The 17,573-nt window shown below is 41.6% G+C and overlaps 1 protein-coding gene across 3 annotated transcripts; it reads right to left on the reverse strand.

Moving 5' to 3' along the window:
- Nucleotides 1–691: 691 nt before the first annotated feature.
- bloc1s5 (biogenesis of lysosomal organelles complex-1, subunit 5, muted) lies at nt 692–7,926 on the reverse strand. Of its 3 annotated transcripts, none has more exons than XM_084565922.1 (6): nt 7,634–7,926; nt 7,276–7,358; nt 6,756–6,885; nt 5,657–5,715; nt 5,300–5,494; nt 692–2,740 (listed from the first exon to the last, which is right to left on the reverse strand). In XM_084565922.1, exons 1-5 carry the CDS (start codon nt 7,650–7,652, stop codon nt 5,321–5,323), a joined length of 465 nt encoding a protein of 154 aa, XP_084422048.1. In that variant the 5' UTR covers nt 7,653–7,926; the 3' UTR covers nt 692–2,740; nt 5,300–5,320. The 3 variants fall into 3 exon arrangements, with proteins under 3 accessions (XP_084422048.1, XP_084422049.1, XP_084422047.1); XM_084565923.1 differs by lacking the exon at nt 692–2,740 and adding an exon at nt 2,747–4,284; XM_084565921.1 differs by lacking the exon at nt 692–2,740 and having other exon boundaries at nt 4,302–5,494.
- Nucleotides 7,927–17,573: the final 9,647 nt, after the last annotated feature.

The raw sequence follows: 17,573 nt of genomic DNA on the forward strand, positions 1-17,573 counted from the left end.
ACAGTCCAAGAAAGATAGCATCAGAAAAATACCTGCCTGGGACAGAAAACAGGGGAAATCAAAGCCATTGGGAAGGTATGCGGCTGGCAGTGAAGTCAGACATTCCTCAAAGGTCCAGGAATCTAGACGACAACAAGCTTTGTTGCCGCTGGTAGCACCGGCTGATGACAACCCGTCCTTTGCGTCCTCCCTGGCTATTGTTTGGCTTGTGATTGACCGAGGAAGGTGTTTGTTGTTGCTGGACTCTTATCTGTGTTTCTTGGACCTGACAGGAACACGGAGCTGCTGTATTAAGGGAGGCTGTCTGATGAAACTGAACAGACGCAGAACATCATGTACGGCTCGGCTAATTAGACCTTCAGCACTCTGTTGTATAAAAAAAATTGCAAGGAGAAATTCTCTTTAAGAATGAGGTTGAAAAAAATTCTGCTAACTGTTCAGGAAAGACATGTTGCAGATATGTTACACCAGGGAGCATATCAGTGCTTGCTAATAAGGGAGCACTGGCATTTATAGTGAAAGGTGCGGCGTTTAATTTCCATCACTTTCCTTCTCAATAATTGCTTTTATATGCCACCCAGTGCTCATTTTCCAAGCCTGCCAGAGCCTGAGAATATCCAGCGTACTCTGCAGCCTTCCCTCAGAGAAATATCAATTTCATACAGCAGCTTTGAGAACTCTCCCTCTCTTATTTAGCGATCCACCGGGTGAACGTTTTCTATTGCCAAAGAATTCATATTACCACCTGCATTACCGTCCGCCCAGGACCCATCACCGGCTCCCTGGGGTGTTGTTATGTCGGGTTATTAACTTGGAAGTGCGGCGCCTTTGTTCAATGGCATTTTCATTTTGCGGCCCTTAATAATTGAGTAACGGGGTCCCGTCATGTTGCACAAAAGGAACGAAAGTGAGCACGCAGAGGCCCGAAAATTCTCATAAGCTGTGGAAGAAAGCGAGGGCGACCTACCTCCTCGCCTTTGTATTGTTCCAGCACAAAACACTGAAATTGTGTTCATGTTAGACCTGCTTTTTCTCATCGAACTGAAAGGCGAAGGGGCCAAAAAAGAAAATGCCTGTTAGTGCCAAGTCTGCTGTCAGCCACTCAGAAACTGTAGCAGTCCTCTGAGCTCATGTGTATTATATTTGTTTCTTTAAGGAACTTCAAGCTCCACTAGTGGTTTATTAGTTTTCAAACAGTGCAGAAGAAAATAAAAGAGAATGAGCATGTGGTTGTAAAGCCGTGACATGAGCTGCATTTGACACTGTTAAAGAAATGTATAATGCACCTTTTATTCTAAAAATGCACAAGATTAAAAATGCAACAGCTTTTCAGATTACGGTACAAGTAATGTCGTGCCTCATATGGCTAAGTTATTGTTCCAGGACGTTCCCAAGGTAAGCTGCCAGGGTATAAACCAATCTCCACATGGTTGTTTGCCATGACATTAGAGATGGGACAGGATATGAAGGGACAGAGAGTTGGGGGAACAACAGGCAACAAAAGTTCCTGTCTGGTCAAATCCTTGGGTACCAGGATGGCCAAAAAAATAAACTTTATTTCCTCCTCTCACATTCGGTGGGACAAGGGGCCAAAGCATCCTGAAATGCACCCTAACATCTTTTATGTCATCATTCAACCTCACTTATCCTTTAACCTAATACCATCCATCCATTTCGCTTGGGACCAGTTAAGCAATAAACTTGCTCAGATCATTTATTTCGTAGTCTTTATTAAAATGGTAAATCATCTGCATGCGTTACCCAAAAGGCTTTCCAGTGTTTGTCATTCAACTATTCATTCACCAATGGCAGGATCTCCCATACAAGCTCCCGCCATTGGGAGCAACTTCGGTACGAGTGTGTTGCCCAGGGTCAATTTTGCCGGGCTTCGGTGTACCAGTGATTAAACCGCCAACCTTGTTAACAACCTGTTCTACCACCTGGCCACAGCCACCCAACCAATAGCGCAACTTAATGTCAGTGAAAGTTTTCTTGTGTATGCCACTATTTAGTTTTAACAAGGGAGTTGGACCCAAAAACAGATCGCCAGAGTCGTTAGAGGACAAACAGTCGTTGTACAGCATCTGGTTGTTAACAGACACTAGTCAAGCAAGTTTCTGATGGGCTACACCCACAGATGTTCCTACTTAAACCTCAGCGCCACACCAGTCCTTTAGAACAGAAGAAGCTACTCGGATGAAACGTCTTCAAGAGACTCTACAAGTCAGTTGCCTTTCTTTAACGTATCTTTAGTACCATCAAGAAAGACGAGGAACAAGGACAACCAGGTAAAACAGATTAAGTGATAATCTGGGCTGGATATGAACACAGCCAGAACTAACTGAACTTGGAATCAAGACAAAGCTAAAACCCAATATCATGCTCAGGTATGACATAACTCACAAGTTGCTGTGAGCTTTAACTAACTAAACATTTGTCCAAAACGTAGAAACATCCTCAAACGGGACTTTTCTCACTGAGCAGTTACAGGCTTCCAGTGGTCCACTTAGATCAGATCCTGTTTTTCAGTTCATGTGATGGGCACATTTCATGCCTGTGATATCATTCCTTCTGATGCGGAAAACCTCTTTTTCAGACACAGTATCAGATTGCATTAACTAACACACCCTTTATCTCCGTCGCTCGCCCAGCGGAGCTCCAGCTGGGTGCTGCTGCTTCCTTTACCATTTGTGTTGGCACAGACAGCAAGCGGCTTCATGGCCAGAGAGCAGCGCTCTCGCTGCAAAACAGGAAGAACACACGGCTTTCAGATAGACACAGGAGACAGAAAACAAGCCGGTTTACGGTCCAGAGACGCGAGGCAGCAGACAGAGGAAGACGATAACATGAGATTTCAACCGGTGGCGAGACGCCACATGGCATCATGCAGATGGCATTGCCTCACTGGACTGCATGGTCCTGCCTGTGTAAGGAGAAAGTTTGTGTTCCGGCAACATGAGAAGGATGCTTGACGTTCTCCATGTATGACCAATCTTACCTAACACTTTAAATTGCTTTTACCCTCATTATCCATTTCATACCATTAAACTAAAGCTGTGGCACAACAACTGCTCAACCAGGAGCTGAGACTTCTAGCGTAACTTCACTTTTCAGCACGTACTTTGACTCGGAAAATTTCCATGAATGTCAAAACCTGGAGTTGCTGTAATCCCATATTCAAAAAATGGATCCTAGTCCCAGATTGCTTAATGTCAATTTATTTTGGCAAAGAGCATGTCAGCATTGACAGTGAGTGTTTATGTGGATGGTTCCTTTCACATGGGACACTGCCGGGAAGATAGTTTCACGTAGGTTTTGAGGGTTTGAGTCAGCAATGAGCAAGTTATTGATCAAACTCACATCCCCTAAAGCTATATGCGCTATCAATATTATCTTGTGTTAAATCCTGGCAGAACTTCTTTGCTCAACCCACCCTTACATCCAAATAAGTCCAACAGATTATGCAGTTTTGCTGACCTGAGTATATTTCTAAATCTGACATTACACAGCGATGTCAAAATCACTTACAACAGATATAAATCCTGAAGTTATCAAGCCCAACTCCTTTCGCCGTATGCTCATGACCCTCTACTCATTAGGATGCTAGCACTCATATGACTTGTTTTTCTTGCTTTCCGACGAAAACCAAAAAGTTAAGTAGGCAGATGAAAAATGAAAAGGTCTCTGGCTGGCAGAGGTCGGCCATGTTTCCGTGTTGTCACTCCTTGTTAGTCCGTGATGGGCTGTCTCCGCTCTGGACAGCTGAAGTCACCGAGGCAGAGGGAGGACACACACACATACACTCATGTGGACTTTACACAGGGTGGACTGGTGCTGACCCTTTGCTTAAACATGTGCTGGCATGTCTGCGCCCTCTGATGACATGCTACCACCGCGTCTTGCTTAGTCGCCAGCAGCGGCGCAACCAGAGAGTGGCCTTGCGTGAGAGCAGCGGGGACAGGTCGTTGCTAGCCAAATGGAAAAAAAAAAAAAAAGTTGCCGCTTCTATGAAAGGGGATACAGCAAGCTCAAGTCTGCTGCTGCTGCCACATGTGTCAAACACTCTGGAGAGGGACTCCGTGTCTTATTTTTCCTTACAGAAACTTTATTTTAGTTCAGTTGACGACTGGAGCTGGAGTCCAGACCTGCTTCTTCTTCAGATGATAGGACGTGTGAACATTTGTACGCACTGTACGAGCAGTCTGAATGACTTTGTCCGAGCTGAACTCCCCTCCGAGCCGTACCAGGAATGTGCTCAGCGTGCCCGTCCGTCCATTAACCGGTCTTAAAGAATACCAATGTGCGACGTGGGAAAACAAAACACATCATTAAAAGATCCTCGGAGGTTCGCAACGTGCGGATCAAGACCAACGATAGTGGTAACAGAACTTACGCTGGAGCCTACATGAACACTTGGTGTTTCCATTTTTCCTTCTGCAAATGTAAAGCAGTCTAAACACAAAGCATGACAGCCTCTGAATGCTTACTTTAATGCATACACGACCAGAGGAAATTCAAACCAGAGGACCCGAATGCCACATATGATTTCTCTCGGTTTAAACAGCAATAAAAATATTGGATTTGCGACTCATTAAAATCAGATTTGAGGTGGCAAAGCAAACGAAAAACATCTGCTGCCGAGCAGGCAAGCTGGTTTCAGCGAAAGCCTTTTATAATGAAAGTCACCTCACAGACAGTTGGTTTACTCCAAGTTAATGTCGGGGGTCAAATGTTACAAACACAGGAGGGCCGGTGAGGGACGATTTCTCCTGAAAAGGGTTCTGCTCGCGCTCATTTCCACTACACCAGGCCTGTGCTTTAAACACACCTGCTCCGCGGAGCCTTTCTAACATTTAATGATCTGGCTTTCTGTGCTTGGAATACCTCTCCCTAGTGCCAAACACCGAGGTACCTTTCAACAAGATGTTCATTTATCATCGGGACCCTTCAGGCAGGCATCCATTAAAAATCTTGAAATGTTTAAAACTTCACAGCCAAGGAACAATCAAATGATTGCTTGTTCTAAAAACGACATATTCCAGACTTCTTTCTTGCTGTGCATATATACTGAATTTGATGGACTGTGAAAATGCCACATTGTTAATCACACTTTTATATTTATGATTTGGAAAATGGTGACTCTTGTGCGCGACCAAAACCTCTTTAAAAAGTTTTATGCTCTATTTCGAGTATATCGCGTAAAAGGTGCGAGCTTTGTTTTGCACGTGCAGAACAGACGTCCAACCCTGTAATAAAGGGCTCATATAGAGCGAGATAGAGAGTGCGTTTGTTCACTCACATCGTCACAAACGACAACTGATCACATGAGTGACAATTTGGCCAAGTCCTTCTTCTTTTCGCTGTACCGAGTGCTGACTTCTGATACAGCCCTGGCGTGCTCCGCGTCCACCTCCTCCTTCAGTCTCTGCTGCTCTTTCAGAAACTCGGCCCACTCTTCTTTCAGTTGCTCCATGTTCGTCTGCAGCTGGATGCTCTGGAAATAAAAATGAGACCGACACAACAAAGCATTAAAGCTGATAATTCATTGTGTGGTACTTAAAGCAGCAGTACGCAATGACATAAATTACAGTCTGGACTTCTAATGCTGTAAAATTGTGTCCACTTGCTCTGTTAAGTGCTTTGCCCAAGTTTTTACCTGCTGTGCCTCTAGCTCCCTCTGCTGGACCCTCTCTGCCATGTGATTGGCAGCCTCCACTGTGGACGAGATGCATTAAAATGTAAAGGTTCTGCACACTATTGCTGTTTTTACTTCTAATTGTAACAATGCATACAGAAATACAGTATTAAATAATCTTTCTATACGGTGCAGTCATGTGAAAACATACAGATAAAGGTGATAATATAGTAATAGTAATATTGTTCTGCACAAATAACTTCTTGTTGTACATTCACATAATTGTCCACCAGTTTCTGACATCAGATTTTTGTGGACTCTTCCATCCAGATTCCTTCAGTTGCAAGCACTTTTCGATATGACGCAGAATTTGTGGTTGAATCAGTGACGACGATGTGCATAGGGACAGCAAAGCATCCGTACACCATAACGTTTGCACCACCGTGCTTCACAGCTGGTGCCGTGTGAGGTTCTTCTCCTGAAAAGCCGTCTTTTGATCGGTTAACGTTGGGCAAACAACTCTATCTGTGGTTCATCCTGTTTTCCCAAAAGGCCCTGGTCATTGCCTGTTATGTTCATTGGCAAACTTTGCTGTAATATTCTTTTTGGAAAGCGAAGGCTTTTTCCTGGCACGCCTCCCATGCAGCTCACATTTGTGCAGTCTGCTCCCGATTGTAGACACATGCACCTGCATAGATCCTGTGATGATAAGTGGGGGTTCCTGCAGACTTCTTTTCACACCAACAGCCTCTTTTATGAATTGCCAATCCTGGTCTAAAATGACAGCCTTTTGAAATCTACACCACTTCTACATAATTTTCCTTATAGGGGAATGAGATCAAGTCATTTGAAGATCTGTTTAAATACATGCCAGACTCATAGCACCCTGCAAGCCTCAGAAAGCTCTTTAAATCCTGGCACCACCAACTTCAATTTCAAAGAGAACACAAGATCCTGGGCATCAGAGGTTTAAATGAAACAGATTTCAATTAAATCTCCCTCAGAGGTGTGATAAATATAAGGTTTCACTTTTCCATGTGATTGACTTTTTATTAAAAAATAAGACTGCAAAATTTCAACAGCATATGACATAATAAAGTGCAAAAAAATGTTGACTTACGCCGTTTTGTGACGTCAGACAGCTGCTTGTTCACGTCCTCTAAATCGCTCGGCACCATTTGCTCATTTGTTTCCATCACCATTTTATTAAGGTTCTCCAGCAGTCGGCTCTCCCTGTATCCCCGTTTTTCCTAAACAGCAGCAGAGGAAGTCAGTTCTCACCGAAACCGTCACATCCTTGAATGCAGCACGATTACAGTTAATTATCTCGGATGCCTGATGAAAATACTCTGACAAAAGTGTTGGATGGCTGCCACCCATCTCTACTCTGTGAGCTTCTTACATACAGCTTCTTTTATTACTTTCCTCGTTGTTGATGTCTGTGGTTAAGTTCAAGTGCAGCATCAAGTGTGATCGAGGTTACAGATTGTTTGGCTCAGGGACACTCCAGCATGATGACCCAAGGCTTGAACTACAAGACTAGATTTCTGTCCTTGTATTATAAACACCATGTGAGTGTGTGCAAAGCATTGGTGTAGAAGTATGTACAGCACGCCCCATGGCCTCATCAAGTCAAGTACCTCAAACTCTCTCACAAAGTAGCGGATCTCTGCATTGATGATGGGTCTGTGGTCTAATAGTCGGGACTGGATATCACCCACATCTGGAGGGATTTCAACCAGAAAAAAACAAAAACAAAACACAAACATGAGAGCAAATTGTGTACATTGCATTTCAAAAGCTTTAGAAAATACTTCCTTTTTTTCCCCAAGACAAAATAATAGGTTCTAGCATCAACCACAGTAATTTGGCACACTATTATCCCCTTAAATATTATATCCTCATAAATATCTGTAACATTATGAGCTTAGGAAGACAAACAATATGAGCTAACATGCTAACATCAATACATATTTTTATGCTGCAGGTTTCACTCACCTTTAGCAATCTTGTCCATTGTTATAAGCTCAAATGAGGTCGTTTTACTAGTTAAATAAACGTTTTTTCTTTATTTCTGTGCAGCAGCGAGTTAGCTTAACTAGCTGCTAAATGTTCCAAATGCTAAGCTAACTGGCGGTTAAGTGTGACAACAACAGAGATACTTATCATAGCTCGTGTACCGGTCATTAATGTAGGAAAACCATTGATAATATTCTGTATAAATACATATATAAAGATATAGCTTGACACAAAACGAGCGGCTACTGGTAGCTGTGGTCATATGAATTGGAAGTCAGCTGACTCAAATTATAAACATTTACTACTACTTCCGGGTGCGAGGACGTGGACTGAACCAAACGACTGAAGGAGGGGTGTGACATTTAGCTTCGTGAGAGCTACTCCTCTCACAGATTAATCTTTTAGTCCTAAAATATTTAAAATTAATTCGTATTTGAAACTGAAAAACTTTAAACTGAAATGCGTTTGACTCTGAAAGTTTCAAATGCCTAAAAGCTTTTATGTGAGAGTGCTGCGTGTCTGCTTTGCTTGACCCAGGACAGCAGATGTCAGTCTTGCTCTGTGGTGGAACAAAGTGGCAGCAAATCTTGCTTTTTAACCTCATTTCATCACATTAACTTATCTGTTCACAAGTCACTCAGCTGACCACTAATACAGGAATGTGTCCTTCTCAATTATCTTTCAATAACACAACATTTTTTTCCCTAGCTATATAGCTGTAATCGCACTTAATTTGTTTAAATCCTGGTACCACTTTACAATAAATCACATTTATGAAAGGCTCTTGTGAAAACTGCCTGTATTTTGTCTTTAAAAATACATTAACTACACAACTATAAAATAATATTAATAAAAATATAAATGTTCAGCGATTTTATTGTGACATTTTGACACACTGGTCACATTAAAATAGCTTTTCATTGTTTCTAAGAATAATTTATAAGTATATTTTAAAGTAAGTAAATTTTCCTCCTGCAGGAGGATCTATAAGATATAGATATAGACACATTAATGCACCAGTTACCTTCAATTTATTAATGACATATTCAACTTAAACCATTGTGGTTTATTAGAAAGTATAAAACACAGACTGATTGATAAAATAATTACTAATAATGTCTTGTATTAAAGAGAAAGAGTAAACAATAGCCAGAGAGATTTTGCACAACCTGGCAACCCAGAAGTTGCTCTTTTTAAGGCATTTAACTGATATATACATACAAAATAAGCAGACACATGCCAGTCCATTAGGTACACTAATAAAGTGTCTTGAGACATTTTGTTTAATGCTACTGACACTATTTAAAATTTAATTTAATTTAAATGAACTATCGCAAACAAGCACAGTCTAACAAAACAGTCTTGCTCTAAATAGTTTATGCTGAAACAATGTAAATAAATTACAATTCATTCAACATTAACCATTATTTACATCTTTTTAGAAAGTAATGTCTTATCATTTTAGAACAACAAAGTTCAGCATCATGACTTATCTTTGTGAAGTAGATCCACCACTGTTGGACATTACAATTCTTTAGTGACATTATTAGTTCTGTAAGACTGGAAGCACAGAATTCATCCTACTGCTAGTCTATATTCTTTCATTGTAATGACGGTAATGTACTATAAATACAGTATATCTATTAGTCTCTATTCTATTAGAGGATATTATTGTTGCTGTATTTAGGAGAAAGGAGAAAAACGTGTTTGAATTATTCTAAATAAATTAGAAAACAGATCTTAACTAATAGAAGTATTACATATAAATAAGAACAGCTCAAATTAGATTTCTTACATTCTTTGTAGCAACAACAGAAACAGAATATCTCATTTTCATTAATTTTCATTCTCAATAGAGATTGATCAAAACCACAAAGGAATCTATTAAAAGGTCTATTTGAGAATGACTTTGGTGAGCCTCCAGTTCCATACCTGATTCAGGACCAAACTGCATGGGGGGCGTACTTGGACCCCTTTAATAATTTGATGCATTTTTAGTTACAATAAGAATTATTATTGTATTTGGGAGAAATTGTCTTAACAACACTCACCACAGGGTGGCACTAAACCTCTCACACTTGTTTTTAAAATCCACGGCAAAAACACTGTTGTCTGAATTACCTTAGTTTAACAAATGCTTTTATGACTCTTTATGCTATGCAAATATATTGGCATAAATGCATTAATACACTCGGCACTTGTGGCAAATAACAAAGTAATTCAGTCAGAGTGAGAAGAGGCGTCGTTTGGGGCAAACGGCTCATATTAGTTGTCAAAAGTTTTGCTTTGTGAGCCGCAGAATTCATTAGGACTGTCATGCTCAGTTAAGAGAAAATCATTAAGACGCCACTTAAGTCCCCCCACTGTCCACATTGTTTAGTTAAACACTTATTACGTGCCCCATTAGTTTTGATTTGGGCCTATTAAAGGGATTAAATGATTGATCAACAGCTGAGGGGATAAAGACGAGCCCGGGGTTTGTCTGAGAAGAATGAGAGGATCTCTGACAACAAAACATGTCATAACCAGCCGGGGCCGTCCCGTGATAGGAATGCACATCCCGTTGTTGTTTTGTTTATTAGTGAATCTGCAGGGTGAAATTAAAAACATTAAGCACAGCTCGGAAGATGGCACGGAAGAGGCCAGTTAAAATCAGCACTGATTATCATATAAATGCAACATGAAAAGTTATTTTTTAGTTTTTAAAATAAAATAAGAGCCATTATAATAATCTAATTGAGTACTTTATTGCTATTTGATAATTTATTCAATATTTAAAAAGAAATCATAAGTGAAATATTTCACATTTCCTTGTAAATCAATAAAATCAGACAATGATTTACTTTTGGAGTCAGTCAAATAAAATCTCTTACAATTCAGTATTACATAAAGCTTAATTTAGGTCATGCATGCTTAAACTGGGACTAAATGCATTCAAAATAACACAGTATATTTATAGTCTGTTCAGAAGCGAGACAAAATAAAAAAGTTCCCCTCTACTAAAATAAAACTTATCCAAAGTTGAGGTTTCCTCAGCATTAAAGAATTCGGAGAGCGAGGCCAACATCAACATAACGAGGAAATATCTGTCCTTCTGCATCATTATCTGAGAGCGTTCTGATGCCGGGCTGCTGCAGCAGTTTGCATGCGAGAGCCCCGGCCGCACGACAGCAGATCACGTTTCTCTGTGTTTTCCCGTCTCACAGGTCTATTAAGCGAATTCTGCTTTTTATTTGACACCCCTGCACGGAGAGAGCAAAAGACTTTCTGGGAGACTCTCCAAATAATGTCACTTGAAAGGACGGCGGTGTTCATAGTTACAGTCTTGTCAAAGTTAAAATAAACATGTCAGATTCCCCCTTTTTTTCCCAGTAGCCTCATTTCTAATCTGCTCATGCTTTAAGCCTATTACAAAACATATGTTTTAAAATTAAGTTCAGTTCTGCAGAAAGTAAATTCTGTTTGCATCACTGTATTATTTCATAATACATGTATAAATTCAATTGTTAATTAGGAATTACACTATATATACATATATTAATTATATTTTTACAAAATCAGTTCATTTAATATATTTTATATGTATTTTAGGTAAAGTACTATAAATTCAAATGAGATAGTACAATATACTACATGTAGATTAAACATCAGATATATATATAAATATAACGTATGTACTGTGCTATATACTAAATCTAGGAATTTGCATTTTTATCATAGTAGCTTAGTAGCTTTTACACATGTATATTTTTCCTCGTTGCAAACAAACTCCCCTTATTTTTTATTTATTTTATTATTATATTTCCACATGATATCTGTACGGAGGACATCAGACCAGAGCAGCAGTGTTTCTCCCCTGCGACTACAGGCTCGCCAGCATCCAGATGATCTCCTGCAGCACTTCCACCAACGGTGCTTCAGCAGTGCAGTGGGAGGTCTATGAGTGTGGTTTACCAAACATGCCCACTGGCCCTGAGAGCTCGCCCCAGCGACGCTCTTGCCTCTGTGTCTCTCTCCTCCCCGGCCCAGCCACACTGCCCCTGTAACGATGGTGGTCGAATTACCCACTGGGTATAATTATTCTGCATTTAGCTGCTCTCCGTTCGCTCTCCCTCTCATGTTCTCTCTGTCTCTGCCCCTCTCTCTCTCTCTCTCTCTCTCTCAGCTCGGCTGGGTCTTGACACTGAGGTCCGGGCGGAGGGCCGCGGGGCCGCTGCTTTGTGTTCACAACACGCTGAACGCCACGGACTCCACCGCGGCTCTGAACAGGTGGGGGGCGGTGATGGTAAAGGAAGAAGGGAAGGAGGGGGTGTTACTCACTGGATGCCAAGGACTCTTGCCTGAAGGGAAGATGGGGTTGGTAGGAGAGGACCTGCTGCCCAACAGCCCACCTACCTGCTTCTGCCCTTCTCTGTCTCCATATTCAGCTTCTGATATCATTTAATCTCTCTCTCTCTCTTTCTCTCTCTCTCTCTGAGCAGGAAGCAGGTCATCCGTCCAGGCGCCACCGCTCTCTTGTCCCTCCGCTTGCTGGAGGCGAGATGCTTCAGAGCTGCCCACCATGGAGAAGAGTGGGGGGGGGGGGGGGGGGGGATAGAACGAGAGGTAAACTAATGCAGCGTGGAGGTAAAGACCCAAATAAACATACTTAAGACTCTTCTGCAGTGGCACTTATCAAGTCACTGTGTAGTGTGATACGATCCCGCTGTCACACTGGCCCACGGCCTGATGGGAAGACACAGTGGCGGTACATTGCTTACAGCCTGAAAATCAACATATGTACTCATCATCCCGTGCTATTTGAGGAATGAAAGATTTTTTTTTTTCTCTCTTTTGCGGCAAAACGGAACGAAACCTTGTCAGATGCATGTGATGATGGCCGCTTCTCCTTCCAGCTGGAGATTGGCACTCAGGCGTTCAAGGAGTACAGGAAGTGTGTGTGTCTGTGTGTGTGTACAGGAGTAGACCAGTGTGTCGGCTTCGATTAGCATTTTCAACGGGCCCCCGCTGCCATTTTGGGACTCGTCCCGGAGATTTACAGGATACTGGGCTGTCATTTCTCCCACAGGGGGCTGTCCCCATGTCCTCTCCCGTCCTGGCACAGGGAAGGATCGTCTCTTTCTCCGAGAGGCAGCGCTTAAGTTGACCGAGGGCAACAGGCTTGGGGACGCTCCAGACCTGTTGAGGCAGAGCGTCCTGAAAAATGGCCACAATCAAAGCGACAGATGCAGGGGTGGGTGGGGAGAGAGCACTGGACAAAGGATGTATCTCCGTTTGTCCCGGGCGAAATCACTTCTCCTAGCTGTGGAGTTTGTAAAACACACACATGGATTGGCATGACACATAAGCACAGACTACAACTTGAGCAGAGACAGTGACGTGCAGGGGAAGAATGGACTGAGCTCCCTTTGACGGTTTTTGAAGTTGCTCTTAAGCTTGTGTGTGCGCGCCGGGTGATGTTGGACGCGGGTTAGAGCAGAGGAGAAAGCCAAGAAGTAGGAAAAAGGGGGTCTGCCCCGGGGTCACGCACACATACGCACGACGAACACTCGTACGAACATACGCACACACACACACACTCTTCTCGGGCTGCTGTGGCATGTTTGGAGCAGTGCCTCGTCAGATTAGGGCCATGCTGGCTGTGTTTGATGGCCAACCTGGACAGACAAGGCCTGCCAGGCACAAACTGCTCAGGCACATGATGTCAGGGCGGACACACACACACACACAAAAATTATCCCGCGCCAGACCAAAGAGACAGATGACACCCAGCATGAAGCTAAAGCCAAATCTGTAAGCATCCGCTGCGATCCAGCTGGCTAGCCCTAGGGTACCTGTCTCTGCGAAGTGGAATCAGCGTCACCCCCGTGAGCTGTCAAATTAGCTCACAGGGCTGGAAATGCTGAAGAGATTTGGCCCCTCGTTGTGGAAGAGCAAAAAGAAGGGGGAGGGGAGGGTGGTGTTAAAAAAATAATATTTATTAATCCTCCTGTTGGAGAAAAAATGGTTAAACCTGCGATAATATACATCGGGAAAGGTGGACTTATTAGAGGAAGGGGGGAGGCTCAGCAATGAAGCCCGCTCCAACACCAACAAACACACGTGCACGTGCATGCATGCTGACACTAGCGCGTGCACATGCTCGAGCACGGCAAAAAAAAGGAACGCCACTGCATGCACTTATAATCTGCACGCACACACACGTATGCACCCTTCATGCTCATTCATTCACACATACACACAGCGCCAGGGGCAAGTTTTCAATTACTGCCACTGCTAAGCAGTCACCTGGGAGAGATGTACCGTGTTTGAGTGGAAAGGCATTTCCACTAAGATTATTATTTATTTTTTTCTCCATCTCCTCTTGTCCAAGTTGTTAGACAGCTGTGAATGTTGAGCACATGATCAAAAATGACGTTAAATTAAAACAGTGAATGTTTCCTCGGTGTAAGAGTTTTACATCCCGGGAAATTATGAGGGAGAGCTGAAAAGTTGGATTTGCAACAACTGTTGAATGTGTAAAAAATGTTGAAAAGCCTTGAGGTTCAAGTTGTCAGTTTAGCCAGAATCAGACCACACGGTTACTGTGAAAGACTGGAAACCAAGTCAGTTTAGTTTGAAAGCAGAGCGGAAACAAGAAGGGAGGTTAAACACGAAACAGACGCGAAATGTACCGATGGATGAAAGACAGCAATTTTACCAAGTGAGGGCTGCAGCTGTCGTCACCGCACATGTAGAAAATATTTCAATGACCTTATTTGTATATAAAAAGTAAAGTATCAAGAATTGAAAAAGATTTCAATCAATTCATTTTCATGTGATCATCAAAGTTTTTATTTTTTTTATTTTCAATAAATCTCACAATGAAGGGCTGAAGGGGAAAAAATAATCCTAAAAAAGTAGTAAGTTAGAAAATTATTATTTAATTTCCTCCAAGTTCATGAGCTCCTCTCAAATAACTTTTATAGAGTCACTTTAAAGCAAACTTCTAAAAAAAATGATAATTTAATTAAACAATAACCAGATAAATATGCAAAATGTGAAATATTGATGCTTTAAAGAAAATAAAATGTTCCGTTATTTATCTTATTTATTTATTTGATTAAATACTATATTTAGTCATCATCAAGACATTACACGTGAATAAAAAGAAAAATAATAAAATAATAATAATAATGCTGCCAATGAACTAAAGCCTATCCCCGGACAGATGTTACTGTAATATAAATATAAAATTTAAATTACAAAGTTATGGCAATAATTTATGTGCATCAAAATCAATACCAAAAAAAGGTAGAATTAGATAAAAACATAATTCAGGAAAAGTTTTACATTACACAAAAAAATGCTGTATATTAGATAAAAAATGCAAAGCAACAGTACAGACATAGAAAGCAATAAAAAATAAAAACTGCATGCAGGTACATGAGGTCAAACTGGCAATGATTCACTGGGAAATGATTGATGAATGAACATTTAGTTCGGCTATAAATTCTGCTTTAAAAAAGAAAAAAGCAATCACTATTACATTATTATTACCGATGCCTGTAAAGACATGTCATTACATTTTTTTATCATTACAAATCCGAACCAAAAATACCTGTGCACTATCTGCAAACTTTACAAGAGGAGGACAGCTCACTCACTCTTAAATAAATAGATAGATAAATAAATAAAAGATGGCTATCTAGTTTTAGGCAGAGTGAAGTCCTCCTGGGCCCTGAAGTGTCCCTGCCATGCTGACATGCTAATAGCCACAGTGGGTTTTCTGTGTCCGAGGTGACACGGACAATAGTAAAGAGGTAGGGACTGCCAACGACAACATCACTGTGTGTGACAACATGTTGACCCCTATGGAGAGCTTGTCCCACCCTGAGACAGCGCAGTGTGTGTGTGGTTGTGGTTGTGTGTGAGATGGAACCTGACAGGAGTTTAGCACTGATGACCACCACGGCGAGAGATGGCAACACCCGTCCTCGCGGGAGACACTGTCACTCTTCTAGGTTTGTATGAGTCTGGATGTGAAGCTGGTCTCGCTGAGCTTCTGTGGATCTGAAGACCACTGATAAATAGCTATTGATATTCTCATGGAATCCGTATGGCAGGTCTTTTTGGTCATTTGCAGCTGTTCAACTGAATGTTTTAGTTCTTGCAAGCATGGTGCGACACATAGGAGGGAGAGCATTATGTTTTTACACAGTGGATAAGATTATAAAATGTGGATAGGGTATAAAATGATATAGAAAACAAGACATGACAACTGACCAAAAAAAGACCACTAAAGACCAGAATGCACTCCTGGAAAATGCTTAGAGCATGGCCATAGGAGTGGTTATACTGGAGTCTTGGATCACTGCATAGACTGTATAAAAATATGGACTATGTGTCGCCATTTCCTCGCATTGGCTAAACTGACTGGCTATTTCCACAGAGATACGGGCGGCGCCAACTTGCGACTTTAGAGCCAGAGTCTGCTCAGTATGGTCCAAGCAGGTCCACACTTCCTCCAGACTCACTGGTAGTCGCCATTTAGTCACATCCAGTTTCTATAGTTTCTAAAACAAAACTTATCTAAAAAATTGACACTTTAGCATGCATCAACATTATATTAACAACCTGAAAAAATTTGACATGAATTTTAGTGTTTTAGTTTAGTTAGAGTCCCATCCACTAACATGGAGGGGGTGAGCTTATGACCTTACTGCAACCAGTCACCAGGGGGAGCTCTACTTGCTTTGGCTGTTCCGCCATCCATCTTTACCCAAATAGACCCAAATATCTCAAAAACAACTTAATGGATTTCCATGGAAATCTGAAGACATTTATAGTCCCCAGAGGATGAACCTTACTGACTTGGGAAAATTTTCTTCTAAGTACCACCACATAGCTGACATTTTTGCTTTTTAATTTAATGTATCAACAACTATTAAATGGCACCATATCTGGTCAAAACATTCGTGGTGCCCAGAAGATGAATCTTAATGCCTATGTGCAACCCGAGAGACAATTTACTGGAAACTGCAGTTGAATAACCTTCTAAAGCAAGTCAATCTCCATAGACGACAAAATGTCCAAATTTACAGCTGAAATAAACCTGCTTCCAGCCTGCCCTCCTCGGCCCATCTCCACGTCTTTGTCCACTTTTAATTGCCAAGATGGCCGCCTCCACGCTGAGCTTCAAAACTGCTCTCGGTGGAAACTTAACAGTGACATCATGGCAGGTCCGTCCATCTTTTTAAAACCTGGCGTCAACATCACATCCGTCTGAAGCCCCAGTGGGCTCACAGAGCAGAGTTATGTAACTTTAATCAAGTCTTGTTTAATCAAGTTGGAAAACTTCTACGGGATGAAGACTTTTGCCAAGACTGCAGCATTAAAAAAAAACAAATAATGCAGAATAGAACAGAATTAAAACAGACAGTAATACTAATGCCAAAAGAATGGGGTTCATTTAGAGAGACAGAAATTAACTTTTTTTTTTAATCTTCCTGTGAAATTGGCACGTATATCAATTGCTTATCAGCGCAGGAATTCCACCAGACGTGTCTTGTAGGGACCTGTAGAAACCTGGCAAATTACTAGGGCGCTCCATGCTGCTTGGCTCTAACAGGTGCTCGGGAAAGCATGTGCATTGAGTAATAATTAATTTTCATCATCATTTTATTTTCACCTCTCACCCGATGACAGCTGGGATAGGCTCCAGCAGACCCCCGTGACCCTTAACAGGAATAAGCGGGTACAGAAGATGAATGAATGAAACAATGAATTTTATTTTCATCATTCTGTGTGTAGTTTGCATGTTCTCCCTGTGTCTGCGTGGGTTCTCTCTGGGTACTCCAGCTTCCTCCCACCGTCCAAAGACATGCTGGTTAGGTTAATTCTAAATTGGCCGTAGGTGTGAGTGTGAATGCTTGTCTGT

Source organism: Chelon labrosus (assembly GCF_963514085.1).
Source record: "Chelon labrosus genome assembly, chromosome: 18".
Classification (NCBI taxonomy): Eukaryota; Metazoa; Chordata; class Actinopteri; order Mugiliformes; family Mugilidae; genus Chelon; species Chelon labrosus.